At 36.9% G+C, this 20871-nt stretch overlaps 1 protein-coding gene across 1 annotated transcript in view; it reads left to right on the forward strand.

Moving 5' to 3' along the window:
* The first annotated feature begins 9636 nt into the window (after positions 1–9636).
* The window catches only part of TMPRSS15 (transmembrane serine protease 15), a 63483-nt gene continuing 52248 nt past the window's right edge, over positions 9637–20871 (forward strand). The window contains 7 exon segments of the mRNA XM_067290211.1: positions 9637–9781; positions 11493–11623; positions 11933–12000; positions 12811–12855; positions 15390–15532; positions 17306–17354; positions 19670–19684. Coding sequence (XP_067146312.1) covers positions 9637–9781; positions 11493–11623; positions 11933–12000; positions 12811–12855; positions 15390–15532; positions 17306–17354; positions 19670–19684 — 596 coding nt within the window.

Genomic DNA, 20871 nt, shown 5'->3' on the forward strand with positions numbered 1-20871 from the left:
CCAAAACAAACTTTTGAAGAAACATTAAGGCAACACATAATTGTTGCCTTACTCTGATGTTAAATTAGCAAGGTTTAAAGCAGGATTTTTCAAAACCTTCTGCACTGATGTAACTCTTCTTCTACAAGCCTAGCTCAGCTTCTACTGGGAGTTTTACCACAGATTTCAAAAAAAAAAAAAAAAAAGGAGCGAGACTGAGTCTGAATGTTTTTGGAAAGCACATACAGGGTATTTATATAAGATCAAAAAATGTCATGCACTAAAGCTGTAATGTGTATTTGGAGAGAGCAAGCTTATGTCTACATTTGACACAATGAACAGTAGGTAAATCCAGTGCTCTTTTACAGCTTCTTTGGCCTCAGTTTTCTTCTTATTTTGTGCAATATTTTGATGAGCGATCCCCAAGGATTTCAGATTTCCTCCTTTCCTTCTTCCTATCTTCTCCTTTAAATTGAGCATTCTCTCTCTGACCTGTGCATCTGGCTTCCCTTTGCTCTGGCTGATGCAGTCAACAAGTAATAATCCCTGTGAAGTTGTTAACAAATGACATATTAATGGAGATATTTGAGGGTTCATTTCTTATGGTCTGCCTCTTAGAATCTTGATCAGTTAAAATCACTGTGGCATTCATAGTATAGCTAAAGAATACAAATGTTTCATAAAATCAAAGTGGATTTCACATACAGATTTCCCAAATCATCCCAAAGGTTTATGGACAAATTATTTTAGTATTTATAGTATTTATTTTATAGCTTACAAGTAGAGACAATTGTTGCTTCTTCACAGGCATTTCTTACTCTTTCTGCTCTGCAGACATTTACAGCTAGTGTTTTCTAGAGTTGTAAGAAGAGACATCAGTTTTAAATATGAGTTTGCCGAAAAGAGCCAGAGATTTTGTAAGTTGGCCTGGAGACTGGGACTTCTAAAGTATTGGAATTTAGAGACATAGGTGCTATTCCCATTTTTGATAGTTAAAACATGATGATCTTCTAAGTGTCTTCAGTCAGCTGATCTGCAAATGGGGATAGTAATGCTTGCCAACCTCTGAGATCTGCAATCAACTAAGTGCTCAATAAATTGCAGTAATACTTTTATATACAGGCATTGATGCTTTAATTCCTCTTTGAACTTGAAATTTCCCTTTTTTGATGTTGTTATTTTGAGTCACAAATTTTTAAATATGTATCAAGAATAACAGTTTGGTAACTAGGGTTGACAGCCTTGGAAAAGGTTGCTAGAGACTACACCAAGAGGAGGATGCATTTGAAGGGTAGTTGTGGAGTATTTAAAACCAATGATTTTTCCAATTCCCTACAGATGTTACAGAAATAATTAAAGGGTTTACATAGGAAGGATAAAGGTTAGACTGGCCTGTATCTAAGTCTTTATTTGAGACCCTTTTCTTTTCTGTGTTTTGTGACCCCTTAACATGCAAACAGATACAAACTTTTTTGTTCCATAGCCTGTTTAGAAGTCAAATGAACCCATGCTGACAAAATCCTGGATAGCTAGTATAGGAAAAGTAGACTGCATGTGTTCTATCATTCCGAATAAAAGCAAAGTAAGACAGAGCAGAACCATATCCACACTTTTTTCATTTTGTTTTCAAGGCTTCCATACCAGCCTGTAAGACACAAGTCTACATGTACAGTATTGTTACTGTAATTGCTTTTATTCATAGAAACTCTTATATTGTAAATTTACTGCTGTTTTCAGCTAATGCTCCATTTTTAATGCTCTGGCTTTTAAATTAATTCGATCAGAGCAGCAGTAATGTTGCTACGTCCTCTTGACCTTTCTCTTTTACCTGCTTATTTTGCCATTCAGCATTATCAGTGGAGATAAGACTGATTTTTTCCCATGTGTGCCATTATCTTTTCCTGCCTTTTGCTATTTACCTGTCACAGAGAACTTTGTACTGGTATGTTCTTTTCGTTGCCTAGTTCATAGTTTATGGTATTTTCATCTGTTGTCAGCCTGTAGTATCCAGTGTTTTGTTTTCTTGTCACTATTACCTTTAGATTATTCCCATGATCCACACTTTTTCCCCCCACATAGTAAGGGGGAATACCTTGAGATTGGTCCCATGATCCACACCATTTTCCCTCGCAGAGTAAGGGGGGATGTAAGGAAGCATGTGCATCTGGGGGTTCATAACGAGCTAACTAATTCAACACGACTATGTAAGTTACTTTCTGAACAGAAGCAGTCATGTCAGATTCAGCTCACCTAATTTTAACTATCTAAAAATTAGATATTTAGATTAAACTGTTCTAAAACTCTAAATTAGATTAAACTGTTTATCCACAGTGTTGCAATAGTCAATGAAGGAAAATTGACTGCCTCCAGAAGGAAGTTCTTCTCCTCATCTTTAGATCTCTAAAGTTAGGCGAGAGCCTTCATTTACTCCCAGTGATAACTGCCAGCTCTGCAATCACTTCTCCTGAAGTGAGCTGGATTCATCACAAACTTCCATTCTGGATAATCTTAATCTGTCCCACCTTTTATTTTAAACTGGTAAGAAATGCATCTCTCTTATTCTGAATTAAAATAGGATTCCCCAATTTTGTGTTGGGAATTATCGGCAAAGTAAGTGAATGTTGAACTGTGGATACTTGGAAGTCTGACAAGGTATTGATTGATCTGGAAGGTAGCCTGTGGCATCTTTCTGGACCTGCTTAAGCAAGGGAGGTTATGGTGTGCTTCTTGTTCAAAAAAAAATAAATAAATAAAAGTGTGCAAAATTATGGGAAAGGTAGTATATTCCAGTTTTGCTTTCTGTGCAGACTTTTTTTCACCCAGCCAGTCTGAAGAATTACAACTGCTTATGACAGCAGTGCATTTTTAATTTTTTTTTTGATGTGGATCAATTCACATTGAGACAGATTGTTTCCCAGCAATCCATTTGGATCATTTCGTTGAACAGTTAATTTTAGCCTCTATTTGTGAACTCTCTTCAAAAGCTGAATGAAACCTGTGGGGTTTTATGCTTTATTTTTGTTAGGCTCATTGGAAGTCAGAATTTAATTAAACTGTGAATGCACAAAACATTCAGCATGGATTTTAGCTCACGTGATACGAATCTAAAACTCCTCAGAATCCGTTTGTCAAAGTCTCAGCATGTTTTCCTTGTAAAGTAATGTATCAGTTACTTAATTCTGTTGTTACATATTACTGTATTATTTTGTGCATTACACAGTGCATTACACAGTCACATTACACAGTTCAGCGATCACCCCTAAGAAACTCTGATTCTTGTCAGCTGTGTGAGTGAGAGTTCTTGGATAGTAAGTTAAAGCAAACTCCACTTCTCAGATAACTCCATGAGTAGGTCTTACCACTGCCAATAAATCTTTCAGCGTTAGGAGACCAGCCAGATCCCAACTCAGATTTTTCAACAGTTGTTATTCCAATATATACACAGAGACCCAATCTTGGCAATGGTTAGGGACTGAAGGGAGATATCAGTGTCCAACTTCCTTCTCTATCCTCCCACCTTAACCTAATGGAGACCTTGATGACCTAGGCCCCTGAACAGTTATGCTTGTTGCATGCCTCTGAAACAGTAAAATTTTTTGTGTATTCTTGGTCCAAACTGTATGGCTGCAGTGGGGAAATGGAGGCGTTTTTTCCTTCATCCGTAGACTGAAATACAAGTCTTCTGAAAACAGCTGCTGATTCTGATCATCTCACAGAACCAGGTCAGTTATTGCTGAACACTTTTGTGTCCTATAGCATAGCTTTTTCATCATCCCTAGTCCAATATAAAAAAGAAAATTAGCAGTTGCTTACATCTTTAATACTGAATGCACTTTTAAAATTTTTAAAGGGTGTGATCTTGTCTAAGAAACTCAGGATAAGAAATACCGTCCTAGAAAAATGAAGATTCAACCTCCTAGCTGGATTATCCTGGAAATGGGTGAAAAGAGTATACATACAAAGACTGTGTAGTCCTCTGCTAAATCATGACGCTATTACTAATCCAAGACTTGCTGAGTCATATATACTTGACAAGGTGATTGAAGAGAGAATATCACATTAGTGATGTGTGCTGTGCCACTCATAGTCTAGCAATTTTAAGCCAATGGATTACACAGACAAGAAATACATTTTAAGTACCAAAAATATTGATAACTTATTTTGTAAATGAGGGCCATGTTTTTCATTTCATACAAAGTTTGATAGCTCGCAGACCTCATCCTCACATGCAGCTCACACATCTTCCTCATCCTCAATACCTGCAGTTGGAAGAATTAAAGGTGAGTAATTTTCAGGTTTTGGATTTTAAAATATTGCATTGCTGGGAAATTGTGCTTCTGTATGAGCCTCCTTATAAAATTCCATTTATTATGTAACAGTAAAAATAAGGTAATAGTCTGCTTCTGCACTTCAACAGCAGATTGCCGCCTCCCTCTATGGAAGTGTGTGTAGCAAAAGCGACAAATCACTTAGCTATCTGAAAACAGCTGCCATAAGAAAGCTGAGTTTCAGTTCATTTTGATAATGGAGGACAAGCCTGTGTGGGTAACCAAAGCATTTTCCCACAGACAGATAGCTATTAATAGAATGTCAGACTTTAGGTATGTTTGTGATAGACTGGGTATTAGAAGAATTATCTGAACACAACACTCCCTGCTTTCTGTGTCAGCAGTCTTTTTGCCTTCTGCTGGAGCATGATTAAACAAGAAAATAAAAGCAACACAGTAAGGCTATAAATCCTGTGGAGCTGCAGATGTGACCAACTAAAATGTGAATATGTTAGGCTTCTACCCCATCAATGATATGTCAAGATGGCCTAACCTCACATTCACTAGTTTAACTACAGTAATAGTTATGGAAAACTATCAATTACCAATACTTAAATAAGTTGCTAAAGTTCTCTGGTTTTGAACACTGATTAATACTATATTTGCCTTTTTACCATTTAAACTATTTTTAAATCACAGTATTATTGTTTTATTGCACAGTTCACAAGAGGTATCATAAAACTAACACTCAGAAAATAACATGCAAGTGATTACACTAGCTTCCTAGTTGCAAATTGTTTGTCAATAGAATTGAATATTCCAGTTTATTATTTTTAATTTGGTATTATTTTCTCCAGTGAATAATTTCTGCTCATGACCTGTGAATACTCTCAATTTGCAATATGAAGGAAAAGTATCTCTGATTTGGTAACTGCACTGGCTGATGTTCACTCTTTTTGTGACTGGATCAGGTTATTTTATCAGTTTAGTCATCCAGCAAACCAACCAAACGTAACTTTCAAGAGTCCTATCAGTCTGTAGAGGAAGTGGAAGTCAAAAAACCCAAAACTTTAGAATGATGATCAAAAGAGAAAATGTAGGCCTAGACTGCCGATGGAGAGTGAACGAGAAGACAAATAACTGAACAAGGAGTTAAAGAGGAAGAGCGGGTGAAGTCAATGACTACAGGAAAGTTTGTAGTTATGTGGTTTATTTGTCATTAAGAGACATTGCTGTGAATAGAATTCTTTATGGTGGTGCTATACTACCAATTTTAATTTCTGAAAAAAAGTGATTGTGCAGTTTGCAGTGGTAGCATGTCTGTGTGTGCACAAACCTGTCATTTTCAGTTGCCTCGATCAATTTCTGTGCTTTTTCCAACTTTAGTTAGATCAATATTTGTATCTGGTTTAGTTGCCCCCAGACTTCATGATTTGGCTCTTTATTTGGTTATAATAATCCAAGGGATTTCACAGAAGAAGAAGAAGACAATGCAATAGTCAAACAGGCAGCTATGTACTTGGCAGGCAAAAGGGCTTTGTTGAGTATTTTGGTTGTGAATTATCGAATTATAAGATGCATGCCTTTAAGTTTTTCAGTATTCATTCTGTGACTGGAAACCTTTTTGACTGTTTAAGAAAGGCAAGAAAGAGGATTCAGGAAACTATAGGTCAGTATGCCTCACCCTGGCAAAGTCCCCAGGAATATTGTAGAGAAAGTCTTCCTGGAAGCTATTTTACTACGCTGGAAGAGCAAGAAGGTGATTGGAAGCAGCCAGCATGGATCTACCAAGGACAAATTCTGCCTGTCCAACCTGATTGCCTTTAATGATGGGATGACTGGTTTTGTGGGTGAGAGCAGAGCAATGGACATTGTTTACCTTGACTTTAGTGAGGCTTTTGACATGGTTTTAACATTCTTGTAGCCAAACTGAGTGAGTGGGCTGGGTGGGCTACAAGGTGGGTGTAAAGCTGGCCAAACCATCAGGCTCAGTGAGTAGGTTTGAAGTCCGACTGGTGGCTGGTTACTAGTGGTTTTCTTTGGGGGTTGATACTGGGGCCAAATACTCTTTAATATTTCTGTTAACAACCTGTTTAATAGTACAGAATGCCCCCTTAGCAAGTTCGCATTTCACAAGAGGGTGAGGGGAGCAGTCAATATGCTGGAGAACACGGCTGGCACGCAGAGTGAAAATGGGTTGACAGGAACCTCATGAAGTTCAACAAAGGCAAGTGCAAAGTCCGAGTCTGGGATGGAATAACCCCATGCACCAGTTTAGGCTGGGGGCTGAGCAGATTGTGCGGGTCTCTAATTGCTCTCTTCAAGTACCTAATGGGTGACTGTAGGGAAGATGGAGCCAGACTCTCCTCAGAAGTGTGTAGCAAAAGGGCAAGAGACAAGAGACACAAATTGCAGCAAGGGAAATTCCAGTAAGATATAAGGGGGAAAAAAAATCACTGTGTGAGTAGTCAAACACTGGCACAGGTGCCCAGAGAGGCTGAGGGCTTCTTCATTCTTCGAGGTATTAGAAATAACCTGGATACAGACATGAGCAACTTGATGTAATTTCAGTTATCCCTGGCTTGAGCAGGAGATTGGATCAGATCACCTTCAGAGGACACTTACAGCATGAATTGTTTTGTTTCAATGATTCATTATTAATGGTAAGCTAGCATCAGCACAATGCTAATATCTGCCCCTAGTTTTTAAGATTTACAAATGAATTCGAGAAATCATGAGGTTTTATATTCTTTTTTTTTCTAAAAAGAGTTCATAGTAGCACAGACTGTAACATATTACAAACAAATTAATAATAGAAAGCTCATTCTTTCTTACTAGTAGCTCAGGCTCCAGGGCTTGCCTACTAATTACTGATGCCATGACCTTGGTGTCAGCTGGAAAGGTGCATATTTGTTTAGCAGATTATTTACATTATAGTAATCATAACTGGAATTGGAGACTATTCATGCAAGGTAATGTCCTTGGCCAAATTGGAATCAATGTGAGCACATAACACAATTTGACTATCGTATGCCAGGTGCTAGTAGAAGAACTGAACTGTACATGACTACAACTTCTTTCACGTCCCATCAGGGTCGTTGCTTAGGACCATCATTAGGACATAAATTCAGAATTTAAGATGCAGTGACGTCTTTAGGTAATAGTATTTACCTTTCACTAATGATGTACAATGTCAATGATATGAATAGTTACAGCATGAAAAATATGGCAGAGGAATCCAAAGTCTTTTCTCGTTTGCACGGAACTGAGCTTTGTGATAGAATATGTCTGCTTAGGAACAAAACAGGTTCCAGTGTTGTCTCATGCATCATGGACTAGGCATGGAATAACCTAACATTTTTTCTGTGTGAGCAAAATGAAGTATTCAGAAGTATTCTAAACTTTTGTGATAAAGTGAATGTCCAAAGAAATCCAGAAACCTAAATCACTTGGAAGGAGGGTGTATTCAAGTTATTGCTGAATCATCACTTAAGATTAGAGTTTACAGTACCGTAGTTCAGCAAAGTGTTCAGCAGTGGAGGATAATTCAGCAGTAAAAATTTAATCTGCATAAGGTGTCGTCCTTTTATCACGTATCCCGAGAACTATTCAGAGAAGACATTATGAAATGTATACTTGTTCTATATTTTCTTGCCAGGCTTAAATATGCCATGGGAAGACAAGTCCCTGATAAAGTTAGTGATGCGGACGGCCAATGCACATCCTTAATAAAGTAAAAGTAACATGAACAAACAATGTGTCATCCAATCCAAAGGCTTTTGATAGAAATTTAATCTGTCAAAACTTTTGAACAAATCAAATCCAGAAGAGCAAAATTGTATTCAACCTGTGTTTCATGTCCTGTGAATCGCTGTTTTGACTTTGGACCAGAAGTCCTAAATGCACATTTATTGTATCACATCCATCAGCCCTCCCTTTTAAAATGGAGAATCTGAGCAAATCAGCCCTATTCATGCCTGTAAATGGAAAGGGAAACTTGTCTGAGTCGGTCTTTGGAAAGGAGAGGCTCTGGCTACTGGAAAATTGATAGAAGTGGAGAGTGTAGAGATTGGAAAGAAACAGGGAAGGCCCAAAGTAAGCATCTTAGAGGATGTAACAGTGAAGGCATCTCTGAGAGAATATATGAAATTTAAAGTACTCTAAATCATATTCAAAAATCTTGGGCTGACAGTAGTATCCTCAGTTGAATCTGTTGTTGTAACACAATTAAAGAAATTCAGTAATCTTGCCCATTACTAGCTATAAATAATGTTTTACTTAAAAACAAAGTTAACGAGGTACTCCAGGATTGTGCTTTTTTATTTTAAGGATATATTCAGCCTTCAGCTGAACTGAGTCCTAGCAGTAAATCAGGAGAGCCTGATCATCTTGAGTTATAAAGCAAGAATAAACTTAGTCTATATCCTGCAAATGGAATGGGATCTTTGAGTCATGATATTGGATGAACTAGAGTAAGAACTCCTTTTGTATATATTATATATGACATATATACATACACACACATATGAATATAAATATGTGCATGTATAAATGTAGGTATGTACATATAAGGGGACAAGTAGGTTTGAGCCATAGGCTCTGTTTTCTTTTCTGACATGTTTACCCAAGAAAATAAAAAAAGTTATTTTGTTGTTAAGCAAATGGTAGGTAACAGATAAAAATAATTTAGATCCATGTAAGTACTTAAACCCTTTATTCATATGAGTATTTAGACCCTTTGTTTTCCTCCGATGTAGTTTTAGAGCTTAACACAAAGTCCACTGAGGAGCGGGCTGAAGTCTCAATGAGAGTCTGGATAGACTGGAATTTCTCTACCATCTCTAGTAGATTTTGAATCAGTCCCATGCTGAACAACTCATTTGGCAGCATTTCCTATACATATTCACTTACTTTTTAAGACAAATTTTAAGCGGATAAAAAAGGATGAAAGAGAGAGCTTTCGCTATGTTCTCATAATGGAAGTCATGTATAAAGAATTAGTGAAAAAGTAGTAGAAACAGTAAATCCAACAGCAATCATTTGTATTAATCTTCCCTTGCAAACACCAAATGACAGAAAACAATGCAAATCCAGTGATCAACCTTACCTTTCTGGGGTTTTCCTCCCCCCCCCCTTTTTTCTTTAAAATCTAGGACTTAATCTTTAGTGCCCCTTTCTGAAGAGATTTGTTTTTCTTCATACGTGCATATCTTGTGTGAATATGACTGTTCAGGAATGCTGTAAAAGCCAATGTCAATGAAGATTTATGGTGTAATTAATTTACAGGCGTCTCCTATAAATATCAGTCCATGTGGATTATTACCCTCCTTTCTCAGGTTATTTGAGTTTTTTTGTCAGTTCTTATTTGATACCAGCTTTCAAGGCAGAAATGAAGCTACGAAAATCATTTAATAAGAAAACTGTTCCTCTCAGTTACTATGAAATTTTGTTTGCTTCTCTGCTCACAGTCTTTGTGTGTGTTTGTGTTGGACTGATTGTACTTTCATGGCTACTAATCCAGAAGTTAGAACAAGGTAAGCAGTCAACTTTTAACCTTTTCAGGGGTTCTTCAGTAGAAGTTCAGACTTTTTCAGACTTTGTCATTATATTTTTCAGATTTCATGCCATGCTTTTAATGCTTGAATGGAATTACACTGACTTGAAATACCTTCAGAGTTTGACCAAATGCTTATTATTATCACTGATACCAGAAGCAACTTTTATTTACGTGGATCTAGATTTTTGATTGTGAAGGAATGCATCTGTATCTATGTATTTTTTTAATCTACCAATCCTAGTAGCAGAAAGAAAAAAATGATTGAGACATTAAAGTTACTGATGCCTTCATTAACCAAAAGTTCAAACTAATTCATACTAAAAAATACAAAGCCTAAACTAGCTGTAAGCCACATGTAAAAATCCTGTTTTATCAAAATGCTGCTATTTATTCTTTTAGTTGCTGTCGTTTCATATTCTGGATTTTAAAACTAGTCTCCTTATTTACTTTATTCTCCTGTCACCACAACACAACACAAACATATTCTAGTAAAATAAAATGAGCCTATGTGTAATGATGGTGTATCATTGCATCTAGGTACAGATAAGCTTTGAATTGAAAGGCTTAGTTGGATTTTAGAAGAAGCGTAGGTAGGAATTTCATCATGTACAAATAATAATTTAAAAGCACCCTTTAAAAAGAATTAAATTTGGCATACAAAACAGAAAAAAAAAAGAAAAAAATACTGTTTAGAAACCTTTGTTCAAATAGATTTGCACTTACAAGACGAAATGGCCTTTGAGGAACTTAAAACAGGCTAGTGTTACTGGTTGATATTAGGAAGTTGTTGTTACCAGGCTGACACAGAAATCCTGTGCCCTCACTCATAAATAGTTTATTATAGTGTTTTTTAGTTACCTGCTTTTGTATTAAAACTCATTGTAGCTCTAAGTGCCTTCGATCACAACCTAAAAAATATCACAGGTAGTGCAATTGGTTAGCAAAGGGCATTTTCTATCAACCACATTAATTCAGGTTTTATCTGAACATTTCCAAAGAAGTGCTATGCAGTGGGGAATTACTTCTGATGTATAATGAATTGGATCTCATATGCTGTAGCTTGTTAAAAGTCGAGATTAAATGTGCAGTAGGGACCGATTATCTAGTTTCCTCATAAATTCTCCAAGCATTTCATGTATACATTGGTAAAAGAAAGGTCAGCTCAAAAATAGTTTAACTAGTCTGACATAAGTAGTGTCTTTAGTGTTGCCTTCAAAAATGATGTACATTTATATAAAAGATACACAGCTTTTAATATAGAAAGTGTGAAGTAGTGATTATAGACACTTTACATCCAGACCATACAAAAAATTCATAATTCAGTAGCCATCACCCTTCCTACATGTATTTGTCCCCTGTGTGTTACACATAGCTTGACATATCATTGTCTCCTTTAGCGATTGTCTCTTTCACACTGCTCCTGGCAAGTCCAGTGTTTAATACAAAATTGAAAGTAATGAGAACCAAGGATACATAGCATTCATAAGAGTGTGTTTATAGTTGGAAGTATTGTCCTTTTAGCATATGAAAATAATCAGACACTTTTTAAAATCAGCATTAGGTAAAGCAGCTCTGATTAGAAAGGAAACCAGAAAGCTAACAGTATTGATGATCTGTGTGTAATAAAATCTAACCCTGTATTGCATATATTTTTATATAATTCAAACATTTTATTTTTAATAATCCAGCTGAAGCAGTTGGAAATACTCATGGCTACATGGGGACATTTAAAATACTGTCTGGGACATCATTCAGTCCTGGATTGCAAGACAGATCATCAGCTGATTTCAAGATCCTTGCCTTTGATGTTGAACAATTGGTAAGAACCTGCTGGTCTGATTAATTCAAGAGTATATGATAGGTGTATGTTAGCTACATTAATTTCATAACATGGCCTGCTGTTGATGCCTTTTTTCTCTTTCCAAATTGAGATATTTTAGGTATTAAGCCCGGTCAGAACTCAGTATATTATTATATGTGAAGATTAGTGAAGCATCAAAGAAAAAAATTGGCTTCCATAGTCTAGATTTGAGGAGGAAAAATTTTTGAGTATTAGTCATGATTACAATATGCAACTGGGTGTATTTTTAATTATTGTGTTGGTCCACGATTTTTTTTTTCTGTATAGATACAAGAAATCTTTCAAGCAAGTCATCTGAAAAATGAATTTAAGAGATGTGAAATTTTGCAGTTCAAGTAGGTGCAGTTTAATTAAACTTTTCAGATAAACGTAAAAAAGTCCCCATTTAGCAATTTCTTTCAGAAATAGTTGCAAATACCTTTGGAAATTCCTGTATTATTCCTTCCACTTCTTTCAATTGCTGCTGTGGGAAGTTTGGCAACACTGTGTTCCCCTGGGCAAACTTCCTTTTCAGACTTCAGTACATCCATTCCTTGACCAGATCAGTAAGGCTGAATACTAGCCTAGCCACTAGACCTCTCCATGAAACATCCATATTTGAAAGAAATTCTAAAAAAACTCTCTTTTTTTAACAAGGTTTATTAGTTATGCTACATCTGCAGGGCTGTCAGTCCTTGCTAGCTTGAAGAAGGTTCAGGATAGAGGTATAAATTTTCTCCTGGCATAAGTTGAGATGAATGGAAGTACACTGATATGTCTGTACAGCCACAGACCCCAACGAATTCATATCCCTTGAGGCATTAGCAAGTGGGGCTCTCATTTGACACCAGGTAAAAATGTACCCTGTGTGTCCTAAAGAGGCACAGTAGACATTCTTCACTTAGTAAAGCTTGTTTGACCTCATTTTTCAATATCCCATTTTGTCAGTTGTCTTACTGAAGACTGGATGGCAAAAAAGTCCAATAAATACAGTGAGTGACATGGCATTAATCCCATCTGCACTGTTCTAGATAAGATCCTGATTCAGCAAAGCAAGTGTGTAGTACAGTCTCCCATTATTAAATAGTTTCAGAACACGCTTCCATCCTATTCCTCTGATTGTAAACTCAAGGTGAATCGTATGCTAATTTTTTTTCCCACTACAGGAAACGTGACGAAGGTCCTGAAAGCTCCAAGAAGTCTGAAACTGGGTAATTACATGTTTACTTATATATGGGCAAGAGACAATTATTCTATTAATTTAGAAAGTTCTGCAGTGGGACAATGAATGGATGCAGAAATATGGCTTAGAGATGGGATAGGTCCCTCTGAAGAGCATACAAAGCATGCTTCAAAGCATACCTTTTCTGCAAAAACATCCTTTAAGATTAGCACAAAAGAAAATGTAATAATCCCTGGTACTGTCAATTTAGAAAGAAAAATGGAAAGGTACAAGAACAGTGAGATTGGTAAGAAACTAGCTAGAAAGCAAAGGATAGTAGTATGTGCTGAGATTGTTTATGGAAAGTTGCTCAGACTTGGGATTGATCTCACTTGATATTGTCATTAGTAACTTAAGATTTTTAAAAGTACATATACTAAAGATCTGATGACATAGTATGGTAGGCAATAGCAAAACAGGGAAGGATCAGGACTCTGGAAGAACTGAAAGACATTGAGGAATGACAAAATTAGTTGTCCTATACACAAGACCATGAACTTAAAGAAAAGTTGTCATTACATGATGTTAGTAAACAGCTTATCTGTAGAAAATATGAGAGAAATAGGAAATCCTATATATACCAGCCATCTTTTCTATATAACTGTGATTCACTAATATGAACTAGCTGTAAAAAGGCAAAAGGATACAAAGGAAGGAGAGGTAAACATTAATGCTACTTAATAAATATATTCATTAATGATGCATATCTTTGCTGAGAACCAGTCAGAGTTACTGTGTACAATTTTGATGTCCCCTGTTCAAGAAAGATGATTTGTTCCAACTGGACAGGTGCAGAGAGGGTTACTAGGATGGTCAGGAAATTGAGAACAAACTAGAAGACATTGATTTGTTTAACCTAGAAAGAGAAGGATGAAGAGAGTATATGAATGCCTTCTGTAAAGACATTAAGTGGATAAATTTTCAAAAGAAATTTCAATTCTCAATTTCAGTTGAGAGTGCTTGCAAAAGAACATTAGATATCAGCAAAGCAAGAATACACATGTGCTGAAAATGAGAAGCAGGTTTGAATTAGAATCATCTTTTGACTGGAATAAAAGAGACAAAAACCTAATTAGTTAGAAGGAGGAAGTATGATCACTTTGTGAAGGATTTTTTAACATCAAGGGAATGGAGTAAGTAGTGTGGGAGTAGGTTCCTTTCAGGCTTTTGTCCATGTGAGATGGCTGCCGAGCCGTACTATTTTGTTTTCTGCAAATAAAATGGGATTTATCTCACCAACATTTAAAATTTCTCATAAAAAATATAGACATGTCTGAGCTAGCTGCTCTGGACTCTCTTCATAAGCAATGGAGAAGAATAGTTATTTTAGGGTTTTCTCATCTGGTCTCTTTGGGATGCCTTTTTTAGGAGAGGATCAATTATGCCAAAGAACAGCTTATTTCTTTCCATCAACAAAAAAGGGAATCTAGATAGCTGCACTGAAAAAAATCTGTATTTGGTCAGATCAATACAACCTCTGCATCTTGAGACAAAGACCATAAAAGTTACAGAAAAACTAATGCCAGTGAGTGCTGGATCTGGCTTTTAATATGTTGGAAAGGATCTGTCTTCCTTTCTGTGAAAATACTTGAAGTACTACTTTGTCTCAAAATTATTTTATAGTTGACTCTTTTCATTAAAAAAGTGTTTAACTGTTTGGGCAATCTGATTGTTGTTTCACCCTTGGAACTCCCTGAGTCACAAAGATAGCAATAAAAGCTTTTGTTTACTCAGCATGGCCTAGAAATTATCAAAACCATGTAAGAAACTAAAGATGAGAGTTTTTCAATATATTGCAAACTGTGCTCAGCACAATGGGAGGATTAATTACTCCTTATCAAAAAGCACTGTTGAATTAGTTGCAACTGGGTAGTATAAATGCTTAAGAGTAAAAAAAAAGATTGCACCTAAATTAAAGTAAATGGAGAAAAACCTTCTCTTCTTAAGCAAGCATAATTCATACTTTGACACTACCCTAATCTAACTACAAATATAAAATATAACAATTGAATCTAGAAAGGATGGGAGAGAGCAAGGAGACAATATTCTAGATAAAACTGAGGTCCCATAGAAGTTAAAAATAGTTTAATCACTGATTTCAAATGATCTATGGTTTCAACTCTTATTGTTTCCTTATGAGAATCCAGGTAGTCACACAAGAGATTCTCACAGATGTAGAATCCACAGATTGTTACAGATGATTGATTTGCAGAAGTGGTCGCTTTGTATGATATTTTAGTAACATGAATATTTCAAGGCTTACCATCAATATTTTAGGGCTTAAACTAGGAGACCTGTTCAATAATCAATAAACCTACTTCTCCTTTAGTTTATTCAAATCCAGCTCCACTGCACACATATCAATGGCTTTTAGATTGTTCTTTAACTAATGAAAGTAAGGAGAAAAAGAAAGAAAAAATGTTTCTTCCAGGTTCAAACCTTCCTGAAAATTAAGAGGCATTTCTAGGTGTATTTAATTATCTTGTTTAACTAACCGTCTTCTCTGATGTTTTATGTTGCTAGTGCTTTTGTGATCTTCAACCTTTATTTTACCCAGTGGGTATCAGCTGAGAAAACAAAAAATGAGCTGGTTTGGGGTACAGAAGCAAATAAAACTAGCCTTATCCAGACTTTGAAAGTTGATGTGAACAGCATACAAGTCACAGGTAATAGTAATAAACATTTTTCTCTCTTTAAATCCTTGAGAGGGACAGTTAGCATGAATGAAAACTTCGGCTCCTAACCAGCAAAGGGCTCATTACTTATGCTCATGGGTGCTCTCCTTTCGCCACTGCAGAAGAACTTCCATTATCCACAGAGGAAAACCTGATTTACAAACTAGTCAACCAGAAAGTATGAGTCAGCTTAGCATATGTCCACTAAGGAGGGAATAAAAGGACAAAGTAGTTGTTTCCCAGTGAAAACCATTCAATTTCACCTCTCTTACGGAGCTTAACATTTTTAATTTCTTCGTCCCTCTAATTGATGCAATTAAGACCCAACTGTGTTGTTTCCTAAGTAAAGGCAATTATCTTTCTGTTTTGCTAAAGAATAAGAAGGAAAAGTGCTTGATCTCACAGTGAGTGAGGATTCATTTATGGGAACGATGTGAGTAAGAACAAACTGAATACAGGAGTGTGGCCTTGGGAGAATTATACCCAAGGAACTGAGTTCATATTTCTCTAAAGCTTAAGTAATATGTAAATGAGAAACAGGTAATGTGGCTTTAAAGACTAGGTGGTTTTAAATTCTGTAAATATACAAATGTGGTGATAATATGCAAATACTAGAAAATTTATCAAAGCTTAAGTGGAAGCCCAGCAAAAGCAATGGGAACTTTTCTTTTGCTTTCAGTAAGCTTCAAAACAGGCTTTCACTGAGGAAGAGGATGAAGAGTAATCTGAATCCTTTGAAGTGGAAGTTGATTAGCTGACATTTGAAGACCTGCTGGAGATACTATTAAGTAGCTACTGATTGCCTTAAGAGGAGTGGGACATCTGGTGTGAAATGTCTCTTACTCTACTCTAAAAAGTGCATTTCTTGCTAAGTACTTCAGATATTCAAAGGCTAAATTCAGAGTCTTGACATCTTTATTTCTCTTTACTACTTGCACCACCTATAAGAAGTTGTTCTAAATAACTGCACATCACTGTGGAAAGTGATTGCTCATTATACCTCAAAAATGCCATTAAAGAAAATTATGAAGAGCTTTTTAAAAGGTTGTGTATCTGCTGGTGAACTTTGAAGTAGTCAAACTTTCTTGTTGTGCATCATTAAAACGTCTCTCTTAAAATGAGACATCATCTGTCCATTCCATCAGGAGTGCTGCAATAAAATAACAAGTGGAACTAATTAACAATCATATAATAACGACAAACTAACATAACATATGTAGTACTTTTGCTTCCTATATTTCAATATGCTCTGCAAGAGAAGTCTTATTTCCATTTTAAAGAGGGGGGGAACTAGGACACATAGGGGTGTGACTTGACCGAGAAGAGTTTCTATAGTGACTAAAATAAACTTTTTTTTTTTCTTGCAAATTATCCCAGGTTAATTTTAACAAATTTATCTGCTCTAAATACTGTTCTGTAAGACCCAGGTGCTCTGAAAAAGCTCCATAGTATAAAAAGTGTCATCTCTATGCTTAGAAAGATACATCGTATGTTACAGATAGAGATTTCCCAGATAAAGACATTTTACCTGCAGGAGATTGAATAGGGATTGAGGATAGAAGGGGATTAATATAAACCATTCCTCCTTTGAATAGTAATAGAGTTTGAGGAAAAAGCTGGGAACAGGATGAGATGGTCAAAAGGAGGGAAGGAGGACACTGCTAGTGATTCAAAAAAATTTTTTTTAACTTTCCTTTCTCTCAGTAGTATAAAACTCCAGACTGCATTATAAAGAGAGCTTATAATGAACTTGCTTTTTTCCAGTGGCTGCTGAAAATCTTACTACAAAGCTGCCTTTAACTGCATCAGGTTAGTATCTTTAATAAAACAGAAACTATTTTTTGTTATCAATTAAACAATATAAAACTTCCTGTTCAGCTGGTGTAATTTAGCATAGCTGCCTGGACTGTTGGGACTTGACTGCTAAGGGTCCATTAAGTGATGTTTCAGCTGCACTTTGTCACTTCTGACCGTTTGAGAAACCAGCAGTCTGAAGACTATGAGAGCTTTAAGAGCTTGCTTAGAGGTTCAAAACAAAAGTTGAATCTCTGTCAACCAGCTTGTGACTACAAGCTGAAGTTTTGTTAAGATTCAGATGGGTAGATGAGTTTGGGAGTCCTACTCTTGTGCTGCAGCTACTGATATCTGAGCAATGTTGATGGATTTTCATTCCACTGTCACTGGAAGTCTTATGACAGTAGAATAGGATGCAGACAGAGCTTCTTGGTCTCACAAATTCACTGAGTACAAACTTGCTGAGAGCAAGTCAGGCAGCTGAAAAATACAGTAGGTGCCTTGTAGCGCTAGATCGAAGTATACTTACCACATACAAATTGCAATTATTCTTAAGGGTGGTGTACCTTACCAGACACCTCATGCAATTTATGTGGGTAAAGAAATACACCCTATATATAGACCTATGAATATAGAAGAATATATTTATTGATCATCTAGTTACAGTCTTAAGAGTGAAAGAATTATTATTAGTCCAGTTACAGGGATACTAGCATGTATAGTCCAAAGTATCCAATTATGACAGCTTATTCCCAATAATGATACAATTAAAACTGATCATACACACTTTTTCTCCTACCTATCTCTTTCTCTGGTAATATGCTTGTCCTTTCAATGCCTCTCTGTGTCCTAAGGTCAATGTTGCTAATCATCCTCAAGAAGAAATGGGGCAGGGTGGGAGGGCAGAGGAAGGGGAAGGGAGTCGTGAGTTGTCAGCACCGCAGGCTGAAATGGGAATAATGTTGGTGGGGATCCCTTCCTCCTTGCTCTTGGGTCTGCTTGGGATCATTTTTATATGTTTGTTAACACTGCTTACTTGTTCTTTCTTTATCAGTCCAAAGCCTATGGTATATCAAGTTTTACTAGATGCGCTATGTTTACTATGCTGGATGCTTCTTTTCAGCTTTATCCATCTCACAAGTTCCTTTAGTGAGTTCCTTCAGTAACTGATCATTTGTGATTTGTGTTTATAGCCCTGATGCTTCTGTTGTTACCCTGTGCTTTTGCTTTCCTGGCTTTTGCTATCAGCTTGTGTGTACACTTTTGGGAGCCCCGGTAACGACCCTGTTTTTTCTCAACAGCCTTCAAGATGTAGCTTCCTTCCAACATAATTGTTATATTAGCACAGCCTAGTCATACATACATTCTTGTTCTGGGTCACTGAGTAGTTCATTCTCTAAAATATTGTAATGATCCATTAGAAAGTAGATAGATAAATAGCTAGCTAGGTAGATAGGTATGGATAAAATACTTTAGTAACTACTCAGAGGGTATAAACGATGCCTTTTTTTGAATACAGCTTTGTGAGAGTTCAGGCATACATGGTTTTATTGTGCTTCGCCGATATTGTGTTTTTTACAAATTGAAGGTTTGTGGCAACCCTGCACCGAGAAAGTCTATCAGCACCACTTTTCCAACAGCACGTGCTCACTCATGTCTCTGTGTCACAGTTTGGTAATTCTCGCAATATTTCAAACTTTTTCATTATTATTATATCTGTTATGATGATCTGTGATCAGTGATCTTTGATGTTACTATTGTAATTGTTTTGGGGCACCACAAACTGCACCCATAGAAGATGGAAAACTTAATCAATAAATGTTGTGTGTGTTCTGCATGCTCCACCGACCAGCCGCTCCCCCATCTCTCTCCCTCTCCTCGGGCCTCCCTATTGCCTGAGACACAACACTATTGAAATTAGGCCAATTAATAACCCTACAATGGCCTCTAAGGGTTCAAGTGAAAGGAAGAGTCACACGTCTCTCACTTGAAATCAAAAGCTAGAAATGATGCAGCTTAGTGAGGAAGGCACGTCGAAAGCCAAGACAGGCCGAAAGCTCAACTTCTTGTGTCAAACAGCCAAGTTGTGAATGCAAAGGAAGAGTTCTCGAAGGAAATTCAAAGTGCTGCTCCAGTGAACACATGAATGATAAGAAAACAAAACAGCCTTCTTGCTGATAGGGAGAAAGTTTTCACGGTCTGGACAGAAGATCAAACCAGCCACAACATTCCCTTAAGCCAAAGCCTCATCCAGAGCAAGGCACGAACTCTCTTCAATTCTGTGAAGGCTGAGAGAGGCGAGGAAGCTGCAGGAGAAAAGTTTGAAGCTAGCAGAGGTTGGTTCATGAGGTTTGAGGAAAGAAGCCGTCTCCATAACATAAAAGTGCAAGGTGAAGCAGCAAGTGCTGATGTAGAAGCTGCAGCAAGTTATCCAGAAGATCTAGCTAGGATAATTGAGGAAGGTGGCTCAACACTCAACAACAGATTTTCAGTGTAGACGAAACAGCCTTCTATTGGAAGAAGATGCCATCTAGGACTTTCATAGCTAGAGAGGAGAAGTCAATGCCTGGCTTTAAAGCTTCAAAGGACAGGCTGAGTCTCTTGTTAGGGGCTAATGCAGCTGGTGATGTCAAGTTGAAGCCAATGCTCATTTACCATTCCAAAAATCTGAGGGCTCTGAAGAATTATGTTCAGTCTCCTCTGCCTGGACTCTATAAATGGAACAACAAAGCCCGGACGACAGCACCTCTGTTTACAACCTGGTGTACTGAATATTTTAAGCCCACTGTTGAGACCTACTGCTCAGAAAAAAAGATGCCTTTCAAAATAGTACTGCTCATTGAGAATGCACCTGGTCACCCAAGAGCTCTGACGGAGATGTACAACGAGATTCATGTTGTTTTCATGCCTGCTAACACAAGATCCATTCTGCAGCCCATGGATCAAGGAGTAATTTTGACTTTCTAATCTTATTATTTAAGAAATACATTTCGTAAGGCTATAGCTGCCATAGATAGTGATTCCTCTGATGGATCTGGGCAAAGTAAATTGAAAACCTTCTGGAAAGGATTCACCATTCTAGATGCCATTAAAAACATTTGTGATTCACAGGAGGAGGTCAAAATATCAACATTCACAGGAGTTTGGAAGAAGCTGATTCCAACCCTCATGGGTGACTTTGAGGGGTTCAAGACTTCAGTGGAGGAAGTAACTGCAGGTGTGGTGGAAGTAGCAAGAGAACTAGAATTAGAAGTGGAGCCTGAAGATGTGACTGAATTGCTGCAATCTCGTGATAAAACTTGAGCGGATGAGGAGCTGCTTCTTATGGATGAGCAAAGAAAGTGGTTTCTTGAGATGGAATCTATTCCTGGTGAAGATGCTGTGAACACTGGTGAAATGACAACCAAGGATTTAGAATATGACATAAACTTAGTTGATAAAGCAGCAGCAGGGCTGGAGAGGATTGACTCCAATTTTGAAAGAAGTTCTGTTGTGGGTAAAATGCTATCAAACAGCATCGCAGGCTACAGAGAAAT

Source organism: Apteryx mantelli, chromosome 1 (genome assembly GCF_036417845.1).
Source record: "Apteryx mantelli isolate bAptMan1 chromosome 1, bAptMan1.hap1, whole genome shotgun sequence".
In the NCBI taxonomy this organism is placed as follows: Eukaryota; Metazoa; Chordata; class Aves; order Apterygiformes; family Apterygidae; genus Apteryx; species Apteryx mantelli.